This window comes from Eurypyga helias, unplaced genomic scaffold, assembly GCF_000690775.1.
Source record: "Eurypyga helias isolate BGI_N326 unplaced genomic scaffold, ASM69077v1 scaffold3570, whole genome shotgun sequence".
Lineage (NCBI taxonomy): Eukaryota > Metazoa > Chordata > Aves > Eurypygiformes > Eurypygidae > Eurypyga > Eurypyga helias.
In genome coordinates, this window is record NW_010225092.1 from 134,371 (window position 1) to 156,095 (window position 21,725).

The following is a 21,725-nucleotide window of genomic DNA, read 5'->3' on the forward strand; positions in this document are numbered from 1 at the left end:
CCTCCTCTTCCCCAGGCTGAACAAGCCCAACTCTCTCAGCCTGTCCCCATAGCAGAGGTGCTCCAGCCCTCTGAGCATTTTCGTGGCCTCCTCTCGACTCACTCCAACCAATCTACATCCTTTTGATGTTGGGGGCCCCAGATCTGGACAAAGTACTCCAGATGGGGTCTCACCAGAGCTGTGCAATGAGGGTACTTGCTCTGATACACTGCATATTACACAGACACACTGTGTTTCCAGTAACCTCCTGCATATTCCTACACCCAAGGTCAAATCCAAGCCCAACATAAGCTCTCTGGTGCTCTCAGTTTATTTATTAATCACTCGCATTGACTTCTTGGAATCGCAGTGCTGCCTTCAGGTTAAACCAAAAGGCTTGGTGGCATGTCAGCCGACAGCCTCATAATATCATGAGATAAACATGTGGCAGAAAATCTGCTTCACAGGCGTTGGGTTCAGCCGGTGGCTCAGTGGCGGGATGCCACATGCATAAATCTCACGCTTAGCAAGAAGGAAAGAGCAGCCCCTCTGTCTTCCTGAAATCAGGTTTCAACGTGACATCTTTATGGCAGCACAGCTGACTAAACACTGTAATGTCATCAGTGCTGCATCGAGCAAACTGCTGTCCCCTTCTCCGAACTGTCTGCAAAGCAGCACACGGGGAGGTATTTCTAGCAGTAATATGATGAGAGATTTTAAAAATGCAGGAAGAGACCTCACTGATACATTGAATTTGGAATCTACCTGATACTAAGGTTTATGAAAACTCCACTCATACCATGCAATCTCTACCTTGCTGACTAAACTATGAAATAAATGCCCTAAATTCCCCCAAAGGTTACTGCGGGGGTGAGTGGTGTTGCTTCTGTTTAGGGGCAGTCTCCTGTTCAAACCCCCTTATGCACACAGAGGCAGCACAAAAAGCTCGATGCCAACAACAAAATAACTGAACCTTGGAACCTGCTTCATAAAACCATGTAACTCCTGATACATCCAGCCCAACAACACCGGTGCACGAATCCAGGCACAATAATCCTCCGAAATGCTTCTTGCCTATGGTGTAAAACGATTTTGTTTCTGGAGGTCCATCCTGAGGGCCCACATGCAGCACACGGCAACGCAGGGGAGCACGTGTGAGGAGCTGCCCGCGCACGGCTGCCTTTGTGAGGCCATTCCTTCAGCAACAGCAGAGAGATCTTTTGCAAGAAATAGGAAAACATACTGGAAAAGTCTCACATTGAGAGACTGAAAGGACTGGGAGACCAGGGAGCTCCTCAAACCAATTTAAGCTTTTGAGAAATAATTCAGTAGTTTTTCAGGCAAGGGTATCACTTTAAAAGAAACTTAGAAGTTTAGCACGGGGGGAATTTAAGGAACTGCTAATGTCACCTGCTTTGTCTTTTTTTTTTTTTTTTTAATTTAATGCAGTTTCTTCCTCCAATACATAGCTAAGGGCATGTTCCTGCACTGATTCTGTTCCTGCTGCTGCCTTTTCTTCTCCCTCTCTAAGCCTGTACAGGTTCTGTCTGTGTCTGCAAAAGCCTCATTTAAATCTGAGCTCTTTGAGCAGCCCATCCCTGGGAAATCACAGGGGTTACCGCTCATCCCTTGCGTTTTTCACTTTCACAGAAATTGGAGCTTCTTGCACTTTCATTACGGCATCTTTTTGAATTTGTCTGCTCTTCCCACAAATGGATTTCAAAGTATCAGGGTAGCATGGGCTTTTCAAAGAAGCCTAATTGAACTGTAATAGAGTGTTTGTGCCTAATTCACTTAGGCTCCCTTGGAAGCTTCCTTTTCATACTTATTCCAGGACTGCTTTCCTGAAGATTAATGCCCTTAAGTACATTGACTGATCAATTAATTTCCTATTATGATGAACTTAAGTAAGTTGTACATGCTGGTATTGGCTATCAGCATCTGAACGTACCATCGCATCCCTGTTGACACAGAGCAGAGTTAGGATTCTGCTTGTTTCCTGTCAGATTCTCCATTTTCATGAGAAGTCACTCTTCTGCATAACTTCGGAGATTCCTTAAAATATACCTGAGAAATTGTGCTACCAACTCAAAAGCCTAACCACAGACCAGGGATCTTCCATCTGCTCTCTCACAGGTACTGACTCCTTCTCCTCCGTAGGATTTTGCCTCTGAACTGCCATTATTTTCTGTTACTGCTAAAATCCAGCTCATGGGCCTTCGTAACTTTTTTGAAATAAATCCTTTTCTCCTTCTCTCCATCACCTTTCCTTACCCTCACAGACAGATACAGGGCCTTCATGTGAGCTTTGTGTTTGCTTCGTCTAATTTGCCAAGTCTCAAATTCACCCCAGTGGTCCTGACTGTTGTTACACCTCTTGCATCCTTCCAGGCAACTCCTCTCCTTGGGGCTTCAAACACTTGTAGACATTTATCCCTCTTTAGCTGTCATTAGGCCAATTCATGCATATTCACATCTTTTAATCTTTTTTTCCTCACATCAGTTCCTTCAATCTTTTAATCATTTGTGTTCCTCTTCTCTAAATTACCTCCAATTTGTATATGCATCTCTGGTTCTCAGGCACCATGAAGATGCCGTTTAGACAAATCTGCCTCTGAGGACAGAAGTTCATAGAAGGCTGGTTAATGCCTTTATGGTTGAGACATTTCATTTTGCTACTGGACACCATCATTTTAAACAGAATCTGAAAAAAGAGCACTTGGTTATATCCTTGCAGAGTGCAACAGAAGGTGACTGCCATGCAGCTAAGCCTCATGGCTGCAGTACCGGCCTCTCTTCCAGCACTGCTCGGGGCAACCTGCTGAAGTGTGTGTCCTGTCCTCACTCTTGTCCCTCCTCAAGGCAAGAGGGAAGCTTCATGCAACTGGGAGTCGTTTTCCCAGGCCTTCTGTTACTAAAAATCACGTAAGGAAGAAATTCTTCCCGGAGGGGGTGGGGAGGCACAGGAACAGGTTGCCCAGAGAAGCTGTGGATGCCCCATCCCTGGAAGTGTTCAAGGCCAGGCTGGATGAGGCTTGGAGCAACCTGGTCTAGTGGAAGGTGTCCCTGCCCATGGCAGGGGGGTTGGAACTAGATGATCTTTAAAGTCCCTTCCAACCCAAACCATTCTGTGATTACCTGTGTCTCTATTTTTTTTTTTCTGTCAGAGAAAACAGAAACAACTTTGAACTTGGAGCAGAAGGTAAGAAAGTTTCCAATGAGCTTTGGTACAGCAGTGCTCTGGGCAGGCAGCAAATTGCTGCACATCCAGCAACTTCCCATCGTCCCCATCCTGCACTGACGCTGGGCATGACTGCAGATTAGCGCAGTTTCGGCATTCGTTAGTACCAGTGGAAAATCTGGCTCGTTATCTACCAGACCCTCCCAAGAGCCCACATGGGAGACATCACTTCCCTCCAGCTGATAGCGTAAGAAATGGGGGCAGAAAGGTGAAACAACCTGCCCAACGCAGCGAGCTGGGGGATGGGCTCAGCTGAAGACTGCTGGGGGCCTGGCAGATGTCTTTGCTTGTTCGGACGGCTCAGGCCGTGCTCGTTTCCAGACAGTAAAGCCTCCATTATACAATAGATTTTTTGCATGAGTTCGCTGGAGTTGTAATAAGCTTATCAAGGGGATAACTGTTAGGATAAACCCTACAATCTTGTCCATCAGTCAGAAAGAGAAATAAATAGAAAAACAAGAGAATTCAGCTTTTCCAGATGTGTCAGTCGGCCGCAGACTTTCCACTCAGTGACAAGCAATCAAGACGACTCCTACAACCAGTGCTCTGCGTCCGCTGGAACAGGAAATTACCTACCTAGTCCAGACCTCACATCATAGGCTGCTTCTTTGGGTTAGACTGATTTTACACGACTGTACTACCAGCAGCACTAAAATAGCTCCATAAACATTATCATATGAACTGGCACGCTGCTCCAGTGCAGTGGATATAGTTATTTACCAAATCCTAGCTTAACACATACGTCATTCCCTTTGTATGAGCACAGTTTGCAAAATTAAAAGTCAGTCAGAGCGCAGCTTTTCAACTTGCCTGGCAAGCAAACCCTGGTTCCCTCCCTGCCACTGCCCTCCAACCTGGTGGGGAAAGAATTAACAAAAGCAGAAAGAGCTCCACACACGACGAAGAATGTTCAGAAAGGCAGGGAAAAGCTGCAAGACAGTGACCTCAACACCCTTCCAGCAGAATGGAAGGGTCCCTTGAAAATCTTCTTCCCAGGGGCTCTCAAAAAGGGATCCAGGCAGGAGGGGAGGCAGCGATGGGTAAGTTGTTGTAAGAGTGTGGCACAAGGAGCTGCGGTGTGGGGAACACAAGTGGGGAGATGTACTGTCCCAGGCGTAAGCTTGTGCTCCAGGGTGATACAAAGCCATTAAAGCACAAGGAGTTTTGGAGGGCCAAAGGATGCTGATTTAGAGACAAGGTTGCTTCTCCAGGCTCCTCTGCGGAATGCCTCTGCTGAGTGAGCCCCTGCCAGGCTTGGCCAGGGAGGAGGGACATGCAGGCGAGATGAAGAGCACAGACCTTTTCCTGTTCGTGCCAGACTTCCACCTTCGGGAGAACCACCAATTCAGGCCTTGGAAGAAGCTGCCATAGAGGCATTTTAATTGTCTGCTACTGGAGCTACTGCAAATAAAAACCTGATGATAGAGCCTGGCCTGTCAATCCTGTTGCTGCACCCATGTCCTGCATGTGCTGGTTGCCTACCCCAAAGAGTCTAAAAATTAGAGTTGAGTGAATCCATCTCACCAAACTGCCAGTAAAGTCAAAATATCCATGCACAGCTCCTGCAAGAAGGTCCACGCAGTGTTTGCTATCGCCATGGTTGCCCAGCTCTGCGAAGCTCTGAGCAGCCTGTGCGTCTCATGGGAGCTTGGGCACTTCCCGGCACGGCGGGTCTTGCTGCACACTAAGCGCAAATTTTCATTCATCATCTTTATGAGAAATAAGATTATTTAGGTTTATCTTCCTTCCTACCCACTGTCAGAGCTATTTGTTCTTGGGCTCTGAAAATGCAGAAGTCATTACTGTAAAGATGGCACTTTTCATGGTAAGTATGAGTTCCTACTTTTAGGAAATAAGTACCTATTTAACTAAGAGCTTTATAATAGATCAAGCAGTGCACAGAGTACAAAAAAAGGGACAGCTACGATTGAAAGAAAATAGTTTAGTGGTAGGATTGGGTATGAAAATAGTTATCTGCTTGGTAACTTTCATGTTAATATATTCAAGCCCCTTATCTCTGGGTAAATACAAATTAAAAATTAAAAGCCCTTGTAAAGTAATGCAAGAAACCAAAGCACCACAGAGAAATTTGGGGAAGCAAATAAAACTGCCATCGTAAACTGCAAAGGCACTACAGAAGCAGGGCAGAGGGGAAGGCAACCTGCACAAAAAAACCCAAAACACCAACCCCACTGCAACATGAAGAGAGGAGGAGATGGCGGTGGTGGCAGCAGCGGGAGGGGGGCAAGAGAAACCACCACTTAAAAAAATAAATTCATAACATCACCGCAGCAGGGCACAGAGGGAAATATTTAAACCAGCAATTTTTGAAAGCGTAGCCCAGGCTGCCCGGCGAGTGTCACCTTCTGTTTGCACCAGGCAAACAGGCTGCTGCCACCCGTACTCTGGCCTCTGGGAATAATCCCCAAGGTTGTGTCAGGATCAGAGCTCAGAGCTCCATGGAGCTGACTGCTGTCATCAAACTTAAAGCAGGGAGTGAAAGTGTGTTTTTCAAGGCCAGCGAGAGCCCAAAAGGGGCCCATTTCAGCAGATCAGTGATAGTGTGTAAATGTTTTAGGCAGTAAGGATACTGGGCAATAGTAAAGGTGCCGGAGGGGGTCAGAAGGACCAGGGGGTGCCCAGCACAGGGTGGCCCTGGTGAGCTGTGTCACCTGCTCATACAGGGCAGGGCTGTTTGGAGAAAGGCCTGGGGGCTGCAGGCTGCGGCAGGGGCCGGGGACTGGGCTGGCAGCAGCAACGCAGGCAGCAAGGCTTGGCCTGGCATGGAATGCCCCACCATCCTTAGTGCCCCCATCCTCATCTGCAGCCCAGTGAGGTTGGGATTCACTGTCTCTCACCCCTTCCAGGTGAGGGACAGAGAGGCAGCTGCTACGGATCACATCCAATGATGTATTTAATATCCCATCACACATTTAGGTGCTTGAATTCCCACTTAAATCAAGAAGTTACAGCCTTTCATAATATGGGTCAGCAGCAACAATGTGTGGACAAGTGTTTCCCTGAGTCCCAGTCTGGTCCATAAGCAACTGGCCTGTCTGCCTTAAACCAGCCAAAACTGACTGGGATCAATGGAAGTTGGCCTTGCCAGGATAGGCCAGCAACTCTGGCCTCCAAAGGAGCAGAACGGGGGAAAACAACCTTCCTCTTCTGGGGGCTGTGGGGAGAACCACCCTCCAAATGGAGATGTTTGGGGTTCAGCCCACCACAATTCACGACCCACAAAAGCTGACTTGCAAGAGCTGCACTGAAGGCAAGTGGCAGGGTTTTAAATATCACCAGGGATGTCTTCTGATCCCCAGGACAATCATCAGCCTCCAAACAGTCAATGCTTCTAGCATTTACCTACAGACAGTGCTGAGCAAAGTAATACACTCAGTTTCTTGAGTCAAGAGCAGACGGCATAGCTCAGATGGTTGAGGAGAGGCTAACTCTAATAAATATATAATACCCAAGGGGTTATCTAAGCAGCCAATAAAGATACAGAATCTTATTTTTTTTATGTGCTGAAGTTATATTCATTCAGTATGTGGCATCAAAAGAAATACAGATTTCCTGACAGATTTTTATTTCCTACTGTTACTAAAACGCATCCCCTTCTTAAAGCAGCATCTCACACAACTCTAATCCTTCCCAATTTATCTCTGACCAAGCCTGCAGACAACTCGAGGCCCTAGCTTTGTACCATGCATGACACAAACGAGATTTTGATACTAAATGATCAGAGACGGGGATCAGATTTTGAAATTACATACATTTTGTGCATAGCCTGCATTCCCTTTTTCTTTTTTTAGCTGAACTGCCCATCCCATCTCCTACGCACTCTCGTGTTTAAAATTGCATGGGGATGGTTTCTATTTTAAAGGAGGCATTCACTGGTACAGAGCACAGTGAGGCTGCTGAGATTATTTTTACCTGAGCTCTGATTGCAGCATCCTTCTTAATCCACTTTATCACTGTTTCATACACCAGCTCCTCTGCTTTGGTGTTCAGACTGTCATTGGACATGTAGGAAATGAAGTCGTCTTTTGAGATATTAAGAATCTCTTCTTGGTTTGCCACCTCTGGAAAAATCTGCAGGGCGTACGCTTTGGCCATGTTGTATAGTTCAGTGCACTGCATGGCTTCAGCCATGGCTAATATTCCTAAGCAGTTGCTAGCAGTCAGCTGCTTTTCTAAAAAGAGCAAAAAGAAAAAAAAAAAAAGTGAGAATTATTAAAAGCAAGATTCACATTTTTACTGAGATCATGAAGAAAAAAAAAAAAGTGCCACAGACAATCCTCCAACCCTAATTAATTTCAGGGAGTTAATTAGAAGCAGCACCCTGGGTTACTTTAGGATTGGGGCCAAAAGTATAAAATCAAAGTCTGTCTAACAACTGAGCTGGGGATGGGGAGAGAAAGGCACTTCCTGAGTTTGCTTTTTGTGGAAGCCTTCACCAGGCGCTGGGGAAACCTACTGACATCATAGTTTCTGGGGCTTCCCAAGGGACGGGAACCCAGCCAAGAGACTGCTGCTACCTCTACCGCCTACAATGTTGCTTTAAGAAACAGCAAAGATGTAAATGCCAGTGCAAACACTTAAGAATAAATGCAAACAGCACTAAGGACATTTCTGAGGATGCTGCAGTCACTTTATGATAATTTTTGCCCTGTTCAGCTACAGAGCTACTTCAAATAAAAAAAAAAAAAATCCCTCGCCCCCAGCCCCCGCTTTTTTTTTCAAAGGAACTTTGTTGCTGCTGAATGTGATGACATCCCTTATGCAAAACACAGATTATACTAACGTCTTCTGTTAAATGTTGTGTAGTGGGTTTCAAAGAAAATCATGCACAGAGGAGACAGCATTATCTCCTACCCAGCAACCAGAAGTAACGGCACAGTGTGTAGCTCTGCGTTAGAAGTGTGCCACACCATACATTTGACGGTACTTTTTTCCTTTTCAGCTATTCTGAAGAAAAAACCCACCAATTTCAGACATTTATAAGAGGGACTCTCAGATTCTTCTCAGCTTTTGTTAACCAAGCCACTACTAATAGGCAGAATATATTCTTTTAAGATATAGGACGAAGGAAAAAAAATAAGAGAGAGACAGACTGCAATAGCTCCCAAAAGCACCGGTGCCAGTGGCAGGCTTCTCCGAGGAGAAGTACATCACACTCGGGCAGTGTCATATCCTAGTGCACTATTTCAGAGCCCTGGGCAGGAATGTGCAAGAGCGCCACTTCTCTCCAATCAGACTGCTCCTGCTGGAAATGCTTGGGGATTTTTTTCCTACACCCAGCTTCTGCCTCATCAGATTTAAAACCTGCACAAAATCTATATGTGGCTTTTATTCAAATGGGATTATGACCTACTTTTCTTGTAACCTGGCGTGAGACTAGGAGTTTTGTGTTTTGTTTTGGCCTCCTCCCCTCCTCCCCTTTTTATTTTCTTTTACAGATCCATCAGTCTGTAAACTAGGTTATCTCATTCTGCATCGGCACTGACTCTGAGGAGCCCATTTCCTCAAGCAGACTGGAGCAGCGGCACTGTTTGCTGTCAGTAGGTTTTGTCACTCAAAGACCGCCCAGAGACAGGCTGCAAACTGATAGCTATGAAGCACAAAGCTCCCAAAATTTCTGCTTTTCCAAAAGAAAAAAAGAACCAAAACTCTTTTCCAGGTTTCTTGGTGCTGTCTGTTAGCACAGCTTCATGTATGCTTACGGCTGGGGGTAAAATAATCATCTATCAGAGCCCAGAACTCTTATCGTCACTTGGCAAACTCCCAAGTCAAAGACAAATCTGACACTGCTCCACCTTACCCTCACAGGGTTTACAATAAAGGCAATAACCAAGTTTGACTCATTAGGCGGCCGTTTACTAGCACATGATGGAAGAGTCTGGCCAGACTGAGTCTGCAAGGGACTGGGTCTGCCTCCATCAGGAGAGACTCCCATGCCATCCCCAGCTGAGCCTGTGGTGTGGGGCAGAGAAGGAACGCGTCATGAGTGGTTTCTCCTGAGCTGGACAGGTTTTTCTACCTCTAGGAATGCTAGATAACTGATGCAGCCAAGCAGCTCCATGTTGTCCCTCCTGCCCAAGAAACTGCTTGGTGGCAGACCCAAATGACGTTATCCCTACCTGATTCAGCAAGTATGGTAGGGCCATCCTGGGGAGATGCAGACTGCGGTACGCTCAGCATGCACCTCTTTGCACCTCATCACCTTTGATGTGGCGAGCAACGCAGCAAAGTGGGTGCAGTGATGTCTTTTTAAGATGGGAGCTGGCGTGTGAACTAGAGGGATCTATTGCAGGTGAGCTAGGCAGAGGTTGGGGCAACAGCTATAGGAAGTACAGAAAATCTCTATCCTGTGATCAGAAAAAACACACCCTCCATTTTTCACCTCACTCAAAATTTGGGGGCGAGACTGATCTCTCTTGACTCCAGCTGTCTATGGTGCAACGGAGCAATCACATCAGCATCCCTGTACACTCGTAAACAGACAATTCCAAGAAGTAATCTGATCATGCTTTGCATTAATCTGGTAACATTTTGGATAACAACTTCAGGATGAGCAGAACCATGCCTGTTACTCTCCAATGAATATAAAGGAAGCCTACATGACTACTTAGATACAGACTTCTGCTACATAATATAGCCCATCCCAAGTGACAATCCAGAGCCACTTCTGGATCCCAACAAGACAAAGGCAGCTACGGACCCGTTCTGCTCCATCTGCCCTGAGCTGTTTTCCTTCGGATGCTGACATGTTTACAATAATTTCTGGTTTTGCCACAGTGACACTGGATTTGTAACAGCACATTTTTGTGGAGTTTCACCTTGACTCCTTTCAGAACACGACTGCCAAGCTATTCCCAACGCTCAAGGACAGCTCATAACAGGCATATGAGTGGACTTTAAGGATATCAGATGTAATCTAGTAGGTTCTCAATGGTTTGAGACAGTGCTGGATAGCATCCTTGTTTCTATGCATGCCACAATACTGCAGATCAGCAGCTGGTATTCCCTACTTGTGCTAAGATGTGATTTTGGAATGGGATCCTGTGCAGAGTCATCATGAGATAATCAGCCAGGCAGACTGCTAAGACTGCACTTCTGGGAGTGGGACGACGTGAGATAAAGTCAGAGATAGGTGGCATGTAGGAAGGATTACTCAGCGAGATTGTGGTAATGGTATGATGGAAGCTCAGTGGTTGATATAAGCCCCCTCTGTGTGGATTAAGTACTGCATTTTCACTTAGAGATGCTTTCTAGATGATGACTTGGCTATCACTAAAACTAGCATAAAACCTGCATCCTCATCATACTCTGTGTGCATTCTGATGAGGATCTTATTCCTCAGGTATTCTTACTAGTGACAAAAGCATGTGATGATGGGCAATAGGTGCATTCACTGTCCAAAAGATTTCACTTCCCCTGTGAGAGTGTTCCTCATTTCTCCTATCTCCAAATATGTTTCATGCTTCAGTTTCACCAGTGCTGGGCAGCGTGGTTCTCTAGCTGGCTCAAAATTCTCCACCTTGGATGAACAAAAAATTAGCCATAATACTTCTTCTGGAATTTGTAAGGACCCTAAAGACCTTTTCTTCCCCTCGGTGCATATGCCTATTCATGCAGGTCTCATCACTGGTCCATCATTCAGCTTCTCATAGCTCCCTCTCAATGCTCTTTGCAAACTTTGTCTTTGAGCCCTTTTCCCCGGAAACTACGAAAATTCTGGGCACCTGCTCTTTCCTACGCTCCTCCATGAATCTAACAGGTTCCACCAACTTCTTTAGACTTGGGGAAGAACGCTTTTATCAGCAGCAGGCTGAAGTACAAGCTCAGAATTTGTTCACCCCTTTGCTGGGGGTCCCTGGATCACGGACCCAAACTGTGATCCTGGTGAATCTCCTGAAATCTGACTTGAGCCACAACTGTGATGATAGTATAAAACAAATATGGGGGAAAAAAAAAGAAAGAAAAAACCCTTCAAGTCTTCAGCCATATGGATGGAGGAAGTACCTATGATGTCCTGACCAGTTTGCAAACATTTGCCCAGTTATCACATGGTGCCTACATGAACTTGTCAGCATCGCTGCAGCAGTTGGCACAAAACTCTTGTCATTTCTCATGGTCTAGACAAAAGCAGAGGAGACAGCATGTGGGGGAGAGAGAGAGAACGGGGCTATAATTAGCCAAGTGAAGCTGGTTAAGAAATCTCCTGTTGAAATGAAACAGTTCTCCTGACACTTTGTAGCACATTTCCACCAGAAAGTGCAAGCAGATTTGGGGTGTCTCTGCCTGATGTTGCTGGAAGGCTCAGGACAGCGACACAAGAGCTGCCTGGACATCAACGAGTTAGGACCTTGCTGCCTTGCTGGAGCTTCATGGCTAAAAAGGATGACCTGAATTTCCCCAAGGGTGGTCTTGTGCTGAACAAACCTATTATTCCAGGATTTTTACTTCTTTGGGCCTCTATGGACTTCCCTTCACTTCTCTCCCTATTTAGACATGGCCACTGATGGGAAAGAATCACCATTTATACGGGTGAATCCTCCAGAAACCCTGGAAATAACCTGACTTTGACCACATTTTTCCTTTGTGGGCAGCAGAGGTGGCTGGGATGAAAAGAAAAAATAGAGCCAGAGAGAAGAAAAAATGCCTTTCCCTGTACTTTTTAGATGGCAAATGCTCTGCTACCTCTGTAGAGCAATCCAGCCACAACTATAAATAAAAATAAGCAATTACACTCCATGAATTCTCCAAATGAGAATACAAAATTTCAGCGACTCCCCATATATCACTGAACTTATAACCAACTCTACTATTTCATACCATAACATGGTTCATTGAATTCAAATATTAACTATCGGAAAAGAGAAATCTCACATTGATTTAGTGAAATAAATGTATTTTGGTTTTGTTGCTGAATCTTTAGAGATAGCGCGATTTAAACTTACCTGCTAGAGGAAGGGCCATAAGAACTAATCACTTTAAAAGGTGATAAAGGGAAGCCGGAGGAAAACAATACCAGAGCCAGAGCCCTCACTCAAGTTGCACAACCAACACCGTGGGATTGCAAAGCATAGATTTCATTTTCCCATTATCCACCCATTTGAGAACAGACTTTTAAACAAGTGACATATAAAAAGCTGGAAAGTAGCGAATACAATAGCAGAGATTCTTTACTGATGCCTGCATTGAAGCAGCCCAGTCACACCACTCATCTTGCCAGCAGGTCAGCTTATCAGTGAAAATTAACACAGCAGTAAACTGGACTCAATCGAGTTTGTGGGTTTTTTTTAGTCCAGCATCTTCTAAACTCTCATCTTCCACACTCTGTAATTCCAGATGTCAACTTTAAATGAGAACCGCTGAAGAAGAACCTATAGGTCATATGGGTTGAAGATATGTTTGGGGTCCAGAGAGAATGACATCTCCCATACCAAGTTGAGGGAGCCTGAAGAGATCAGTTTTCCAAAAAGGTATTTGGAACTTGCACATGGAAAGTAAGATCAAGCTCACACTTCTTGTGTTAATAATTTGAAAATTGTTACTGCCTCATTAACTGGTATTATAGCCATGTTAGTGAAGGATTGGCATGTGATACAGGCAGGAATTTCAACCAACGTGTGTTTCGTCTGAGCTCCAGTTCTGGCTCCTCTTCTGGCATGACAGAAACGGGGCTGGATGGTTCCATTTCAGACCAGTAAAGCTTAGTTAACTGAGCTGGTAACCTTGGACTGTTTAGAAGTAGTGTGTATTTGAAAGAACACAGAAAATGCAAGGAGGAGGATGACGTGGTGCTCTGCAAATGGGCTTTTTGTGTGAGAGGGTGGACAGAAGCACCAGTGTTGACATTGATCAGTACACCCTCGCAGGGGCAAACGGTCCCCATGCACGCAGGGCACACCAGTTACCAAGGGAGGGCACAGCAGCCTTTCATTCCCATCCACCATTTGTGATGACACATATCCATCTGACTGTAACTCTGTGTGAAAGAACAAACCCCATGAACATTCAACCTGGAGTACTTCAACCAGAGTTTGTTTACAAGAACACTGGCCACGTGAAAAATTTTCTCATGGGTGCAAGAAAATTGCAGATCCCGATTCCTCTCTGGGAATCCACCTCCAACCGTTTCAGTGCCTGACCAAGCTGGTATGGTGTAGCACCCAACATTGGCTGTCACAGTTATAAGCAACCTGTGTGTTACAGCCTCCCATCTGTGCACAGATCAACCTCTGGGGAACAAAATGCCATCGTTATACCAAGTATGAACCAAGATACAAGAGAAAAGTCTACCCAAGATGTGAAAGCAGTTGCCGCTCAAACATCAGGCTACACTTCTCCAGATCATTTTCCACTGGCCACCGTGTCAGCATTTTAAATTCAAATCTCAACCCAAATAAATAATGTGGGGTTTTAAATTTTATTTTATTTAATCTTGGGTTTCCTAATTATCTTTTAGGAGCTGTGAGAAGAAAGGCTTACAAACTGTAAAATGCCATCTTAAAACCTCACTAGATGGAGTGATTCTTACCTAGAAATGAAACGCAGACTTTACAGAAAGTATGAAACTGGAACTTGCTGGCAGCTTCCAGTAGGGTTTTTGCGTTGGCTGAATCTATGATCAAAGAACCTGTATAAACAAACTCCAGGAGTAATTCCAGGACGTCCGCAGTGAGGTTGGACATGGCCAATTCCAGCTTCTCTCCGCTTCTGCTACTGTCTCGTGGTGACCTGGTAACAGCAGACAATTAAATTATGGACATTACACCATCCCCATTTTGTTGGCATTTATGATTAGTGAGGGCTAGAAAATTGCTTTGCACCTCATAATACTTCTCCGTTTTTTTTTGTTTACGGAACTGAAGAATATGAATTTTAAAATAACTGAACTTAAAAACTTTAACTGGATCTGAAAGAGAAGAGTCTTAAAGCAAGTTTTACGACAAATCTGTTTATTGCTACTCTGCATTTTCATGCAAAAACAGTTGCAAAAGAAAAGGAAAGGAAAAGAAAGATAGAAAGGAAGAAAGAAAGAAAAATACTAGAAGAATGAGCCAACATTAATGAAAATGAGGAACAGAATTAGCTTTCAAAGGGAAACAATACATTTTAACATCTTGGTTAACAACTCATCTTCTGTACATAATGTAACTGTTAAGGAAAAAACACTCTCCAATTTCAAGAGAAAAGGTCATCTACTTTTTCAGGAATCCAGCACTGGAATGATTTTAAATGTCATGTGCATTTAAGGATACATTTAAAGACCTTTTCATAAAAAAATAACAATAATAAGTATTAATTTCAGTTTAGCCTGAACTTCTCAGTATTATATATTAAAGCACACATATGATATGTATATTCAAACAGTCATATGATATATATATATATATACGTGTATTCTAAAAATCTATTGTTCCCTTTTAGGCACTAAGAAAAGGAAGCCCTTCATGGCATTTGCTTTGAAAATTGAATACAAGACAAGATAGACAGACAAAATGGTTAGAGCAAAGAAGGGAGAGGGGGAAAACAACAACCAGCTCTGCCACAGGAAGCCAGCAGCCATCCTCTAGGAGTTTCATGACTGTGGCCTACGGTTTTTCCTGCATGAAGTGCTGAACAATTTGGGGATCAAAGTATCTCCTGCATTTGAAGTGTGGATTAGTGCTCGTGAAATTATTGGACAAAAAGAAAATGATACTGAATTAAAGTAAGGGCCCAGTTCTTAATGCATGGTTGGCTGATGTGTCTGCAACACTAAAGGCAGGTTACACCTGAAAGACAAAAGTGGTAATAAATTTGGTAACATCAAGGAGGGGAGGGGAATCTGTTGGAGTAAGAAAATAAACTCTTTTAATGGTTAGGACCATCCAGCACCTTCTCAAAGAAACGTGAGCTTCACCTAGTCACTGGACAGTCAATGTCTGCTCGCTCCAATTCTGCTGAGTCCTTGCAAAAGCCATGGCACGATGGACACAAACACGGCATACGATGCTGTGTGACTTACAGGGACTGGCCAAAGCGTCACTGTTCACAGGCAATGCCAGCTTTAAGCACGAGCAAAAGCACTACCAGCCTCCTTGACTCACAAAGCTGCCTAGAAAGGTCTACTACCATAGTGGAGGAAAAGTAATCAACACAAAAGGTTCAGTTTTGTGCCCTCATAAACCAACATGACAGCCCACCCAATAACCCCTAAAATCATCTGTGGAAATGCTTAAACTTCGCAGTGGATGCTTTGTCACGGGTCTTGCATTGACTAGCCCTGTTCAAGTCAAGTGTATATGAGTCCTTGCAGGATGAAAGCTCTGAAAAGGTTTCCTTTTCCTACTGCAGTTCTTTAGATGCTGTCCATTATCACAGTGGAGGAGCAGCCCGCAGTCCTTAATTTCACATGCTTCGCTAAGGCAGTGGACAGTGGTTATTCCCATTCAGAAAAGGAAACTGAGGCACAAGGGGACAAAAGCACTTGCCTACAGTCATAGAGAAAGTCAAGGGCAAAGCAAGGAACTAAACCACATTTTTAAATTCTAAATATTAGACTATCCCTTTGCATGGGAAGACAGGTGGGTCAGATCCTATTCCAGAAGCAGACGGATGAGGTTGCATACTGATCACGGTACCTATGGTACCCCTGCATGCACAGATGTGTACGCTACCCTGAATCCTTATGCTTTATCACACCACAATAGTCCTTCTGAACTCTTGCATATAGATTCCATTTTGCACTCAAGGCAGAAAACCTCAGGTGTCAAAACAGAAGAGTTGTCATTTCCTAGATCCTCAAGAAGATGTCACAAAATGTTTTTGTGGTTTTTTTTTTTTTTTCTCACACTCACATACCGGTAACATTCCCCATATCTGATTTATCTCCAGTTGTGCACGCATCCGGTGCTGCACCCTGGGCTATCAAAATGCCTCCTGGTACCGATGTAATTCCTGATGAATTATTTCCAGAAGCGGTTTGTACCTGCCAGCAAGGTCACATTCATCTGGACTGCCTAAAATTTCAGTGAGATTTGGAGTTACCCAGCAAGCGACAGAATCAGGCTTTCTGCACTGTGGGAAGTCCCACCATAAGCAATTATTTATTTAACGCCGCTAATTACACTGTGCTGGCGATGGCTGCGGGACTGACTGAGCGTGACCCGGCAGGAATTGCACGCTCTCTCCCAGCGCAGAGACGAGGAGGCACAAAAGAAAGGATGGTGTGACACCAATGTCAGCCTAGACATGTTAGCAACAATTGCAAGCTGCTATTTTTCAGAATAATTAAGTAATAATCTCTTTTACTTTGTAATACACCAAGCAATAAACTGCTGCTGCAATTGATTAAACGCCAAAGAAAAGCTAAGGTGCTTCATCAATCACTAGAGCCACTTACGGCAAGTATAATACAAAGCTACAGAGATTATTGATATTACACAATGAGCCAGAAATGGGAAAGCAAATTATCCCTGTTTCTTCCTCTGCAATGCCTTCAGTGTGTTGTGCTGCTTTGCTCGTGCTGTCCAAACAATGAGCACTCTGGCTTCACATTTAGCTGGACCAAATACTGGGCCAAAGGGAAATCACAGCTACCCTGGTTTCCATGCTGGGGATCTGGCTTGGTACGGGCTGGAGAACGGATGGGGAATTGGCTAAAGCAGGTCCTAATGGATCAAAAATGAGTTTCTGAAGGACTGAAAGAAAGTAATGTGGGGACACAGACTGCTGTGACTGAATGGACTGAAGTGGGAAATGCAGAGATGAATTTCCATATATTTTTTCTCTGAAATTATTTCAGTAAATCAGCTTGTGGCATCCCTCTACAAGCCTGACTAAAGCTTTCTGGGTTCCTTGTTTTCACATGCCTTAAAATATCAAGATGCTCTGTGTGGTTATACCTCATATTTTTGGGATGAAGCCTTCTCTCAGCTACTCTAGAGGAACTGCAATGAAGTGGCTAAAGCAGTATTACAGAACAGAATTTACTCCTGTAAATGCGTATGCAGTGGACTGGGGAAAATGTGTATGAATGTATGCAGTCATGCCCCAAATAGCTCATCCTGTATCACGTCAGGAGGAGTTTTGTTAGTGGCATCGTTGGACGCAAACATCTAGGAAAGTCTGCTCTCAGAAAAGCACTGGCTTCCTGGCTGAAGAGCTGGGAGAAGATACAGCTCAACCTGGTACACACACTCCTGTTCCCCCACTCCTGGCACAAACAGGGGGTATTTTGGGAATGGAGAGCCTGCCCGCTGCATGTTTCGGTTTCACTTGTAGCCAGGTGATGTACACTTATCGTCCATGGACATCATTAAATGTGGCACATTCTGCTATTTGCCCTGCGAACTCTAAAGTTTAAACAGAATGATGTCATTTTATTGGCCTTGTAATCATTGCTCATATTATAAAGGTCACACATTTCACATTGTGGCAGAAAATCAATAGCTCTCCCAACAGCCTCTGGGGGAAAAAGTTTTGCTTCTGAAGAATAATATATAATAAACAATTTTAGTCCTTACTTTATCATGGCTGTAATCTTGGAGAATAGCTACAGTAAAAATCTGGCAAAGGCTGATATATAAACTCATTAAAATTAGGAAGTGATTTAGAACAGGACTTTTTAAAAGATTTATCTTGAGCTGCACAGCAAAGAGGTTTGTTTAGTTCTACATTTAAACAAGCTCCAAGAGCTCTTTAACAGCTTAATTTTATGGTAGCTGTTGGGGAATTCTTTCAGATTTACAAATCATATATTTCTCCAGCAAGGTGATAGACCTGAGCAATGTGCAAGCAGAACTGAACCCGCAGATAAGCAGGAAGCACAGATACACTCTGAACGGGTAAGGGGGAGTTACTGGAAAGTATTTGGTATTGTCGGGAATAATTAGGTCTACCACAATAAAGCCAAGGCCTTTGAACACACTCTGGCTACCTATCCTTCAACTCGATTACTTAAACTAGAGAAGACAAAGGCACAGGGAACCTTTTAAACAAAAAACGGCTTGACTACGCTCGCAAATAACAAATCAAAATCGGTGTCCCTTTCTGTTAACTAATGTATAGAAAAAAAGCTAAAGCGTTTAAATACTGATAGCAGGAAAAATAGCCCTAAAGCCTCATCTGCAAGATTAGGAGTGGATCTGACACGAGAAAAAGTAGAAAACTTTACATTTTTGGTATTCATTTGTCCTTGAAACTAATTTCCGTACGTGTAATACAAACAGACATGAATCAGTACCAGTGTTTTCAACCTTAATAATGATGCAACTGAGTTTTCCGCATCTTGAGTTATAAATATATGTATAACTATGGCCATTTCCCTGAGTTATTCGTATCAACACGTTCATGTAACAGAACTTCCGTGTGATTCAGTTCAAAACATTTAACAGCGAGATGCCTTGATTTGCAAAGCCGCATTTAGAGTCTGGCTAAAGTAGCTGTGTAAGTGAAACACCGCGAGCGCATCAATTTGTCAATTTACGGACAACGCTACTGCCTCTAATTCAGGCTTCCCTCATGGCTTGGATATGCTGCCTTTAACTGGCTTGCAATGTTATTTTGACTGACTAATGGTTTGGCTACAGGCTCACTCAATTTTACATGAAATAGGAAAAGCTACCTATACCCAGTGCAGATGCCAGCCAACTCTCTGTTTACAAGCTATAGTCAGAAAGTCAAAACAAATTCTGGATGTTCAAAATGGAGCCATCTGCACAGAATAAACATGAAAAATGTGAAACATTTTATGTAAATGTACGTTACTGCCTAGGAACAGTTGGTTCAGCTTCCTCCCAGGCTGCCTGGTTGGGAACAGGAGGACTGACAAAGTTTGTGACACCTATTTACAGTCGAAGCCATATGACTCACCGCAGACTCAAAGGTATGACGTACGTTTAAGCTTTGTGCTCCAAAAGGGCACTGAAATAAATGATTATCTTTTAAAATAAAGACACGTTCAGAATTATAATTTGTGTGCTTTTCCTGAGCACGTGGGACTTGGCACGGGTGTTTTTCTTTCTGCCTTTCCAAGGGCTATCACTTCTTCTTGCGAACCTGATTCTTCCAACAGAAGACAATGGCAAAGAGCTAGGTCCATCCTATAGGCTTAATTTTGTTTATAGTACCCTCAGAATTTATTTTTAACAAATAGAAAATCAGACTGATTCTCTCAGTATAACAAAAAAAGTTGGCATCTTTGACTATCTATTGCTGATGAATTCACAAAACGCAGGAATTTGAATATCCTCCACTAAAAGCACGTGTTTGAGCTAACAGGAGTGTACGGGACTGATGGCATGCAGGCAGGAGCTCCAGCTCCACCCTCGACTAAGGCCCATATTTTGGGGTTGGTCCCTCCCTGCATGGACCCTAACAACGGCCTGTCCCACCTGCCAGCTGCCTCTTGGCCTCTTCACCTTGCTCCTTCCCAGGATCTGCTCCATCATGCTGATCTTGCTGGCTTGCTTTCGTAATTAGGAACATAAACATTTACCCTACATTTAATTGTGTTCCCATTCCCCTAAAGCAAAATATTTGCCATCAAGATAGATAGGGGGGAAAAAAAATCAAATTAAATTGCTTTGTTCCCTGGATAGTGTTTTGGTCTCCAGAAAACAGGAAATCCAAGATTTTTATGTAAGATGAAGCACTTAAATGAAGAGAAGCTACTTCTTTTTATCTCTGTCAAATTATTTTGATTACCAGAGAAAGGACTCCAGACTGGGATAGGCAGCTTCTCATGAGGCTTAAGAGTCTGCTAGCTATGTGCTCATTAAAAACTCCTGTTCCAGTCTATACAATTTAGACTGAACATCTTGTTTACTGTGGAACATAATCCTTAAAGCACTGAAACTCCAGGCAAAGAAGAGAGTGCAATGTTGCTGCATCTTAACTGTCCACTATTTGACTTTTCATCATCTTCAGAGTTATTAATGGTTCAAAACCCACGTGTCTATTTATCTTGGGGGAAGCAACAAAGAAATTTAGTTATATTATAGCCAACCTTCAGCTATGAACAGAACAGACACGACACTCTACATGGAAAATCGTATTTCACACCGAAGAGCTTGATTTATCATAATTGCAAGCTCATGAGATATAAAAGCATGGATGCCCAAACATACCAACATACATTTCCACGACACACGCACCAAGATGCATGTGCATACTGAGGTAACAGGTTATTTACTGAGTTATTCAAGTTTATGCAGCTGCAAGGCAATCAATCACGTAAATGATGACAGGAAGGGACATTTATAGAGCAACATCAATGCAATATGTATGTCATAAGGCACTGAATGTTCTATTAAATAGGATTTTTAAAAAAATAAATTACACCCTAGCATTGCTTCTCCTTTGGAATTATTTTATCAGCTCAAAATGTATTAACTTGCAAATCTCTGCCTTCGTTATACTATCTTGTAGATAAATATTATCTTTGAGCCTCAGCCACTATCCATCTGTCTCATGAGAGACAAAAACATATACTGTAATGGTGCTATTGTATGATTACGATAAAGCACTAGTAAATTCACAAGATGATTAAATAAATTATATTGTTTAAACACAGGCTTGCAAATTTGTAATGAAAATTTACCTGACCAACAAATCCATTTGCTCACTTTTTACCAGGCTGTTGATACAAATAACGTTCATTGTTCCAGGCAAACAAAATTTGGCAAGACTAGTGTAACTTATTAGGGTCAAACGCTGCCAGTTTGCACCTGCTCTATCAGAAGAAAATCAGGAAAATTAATGGCTGTGAGCTCAGGCATGCACTACCAGCTCCAGCTAATTCACCATCACAGAAATGATCATTATGAACCAAGAGGAGCAATGGGATTAGCAGCAAATGCTTTTGTTCACGGACACCACGGCCAGAATAAAACAAACAAAAGAGCCACGTCTCCTATATACCCTTAATGCTATTCACCAACGGAAACCCAATCTAATTGCTCGGTCAAGATTGTTTCTAAAGGCACGGGATCAACGGCAGCCTGTAACCCTGTAGTGTCGGAGATCACAGTGGAGGCACAAATCTGCCTCCCTGCTGAGATTTAAGAAAGAAGATGACAAGTTTGAAGATGCTGGCTTAAACGACTAGCAAGTGAATGAAGAAGTGAATAGCGAGTGCCCTTGGAAGAACAGCATTTCAAGACCTAGACTTTTGCTTGGGACTGAGAATAAACTGAATCTCACAAGGTACTAGTGGAAAAGTAAAAAAATTGGGCCAACTTATTAACAGCATGGGATCTAACTTGTTTGCAAGTATCTCTGGCAGCCTAATTCAGCAAATACGTGGCAAAATAGCCTGGGGTGAGAGCAACTATTTGTTGAAGGTAAATAAAAGATGCAAGCAGGTTTTGGTGGATTATATGGGACCGAAGATTAAAAATAAAATGACAGAATAAAAAATTTATTCTCATCAAACTTAAAACTCACCCCCTTCACCAACTCCTATCTGATTTAATGATATTTATTACACCATCAAAAACCAGCTTAGCAG

At 43.4% G+C, this 21,725-nt stretch overlaps 1 protein-coding gene across 1 annotated transcript in view; it reads right to left on the bottom strand.

Annotated features, from left to right (window-relative positions):
* Positions 1-21,725, bottom strand: part of KLHL29 (kelch-like family member 29) — a 71,501-nt gene that overhangs the window by 42,525 nt on the left and 7,251 nt on the right. The window contains exons 2-3 of the mRNA XM_010148070.1: positions 13,767-13,966; positions 7,154-7,413 (exon numbers count right to left, since the gene is read on the bottom strand). Of these exons, the coding sequence (XP_010146372.1) occupies positions 7,154-7,413; positions 13,767-13,966 (460 nt within the window). The remainder of the gene's footprint in view (positions 1-7,153; positions 7,414-13,766; positions 13,967-21,725) is intronic.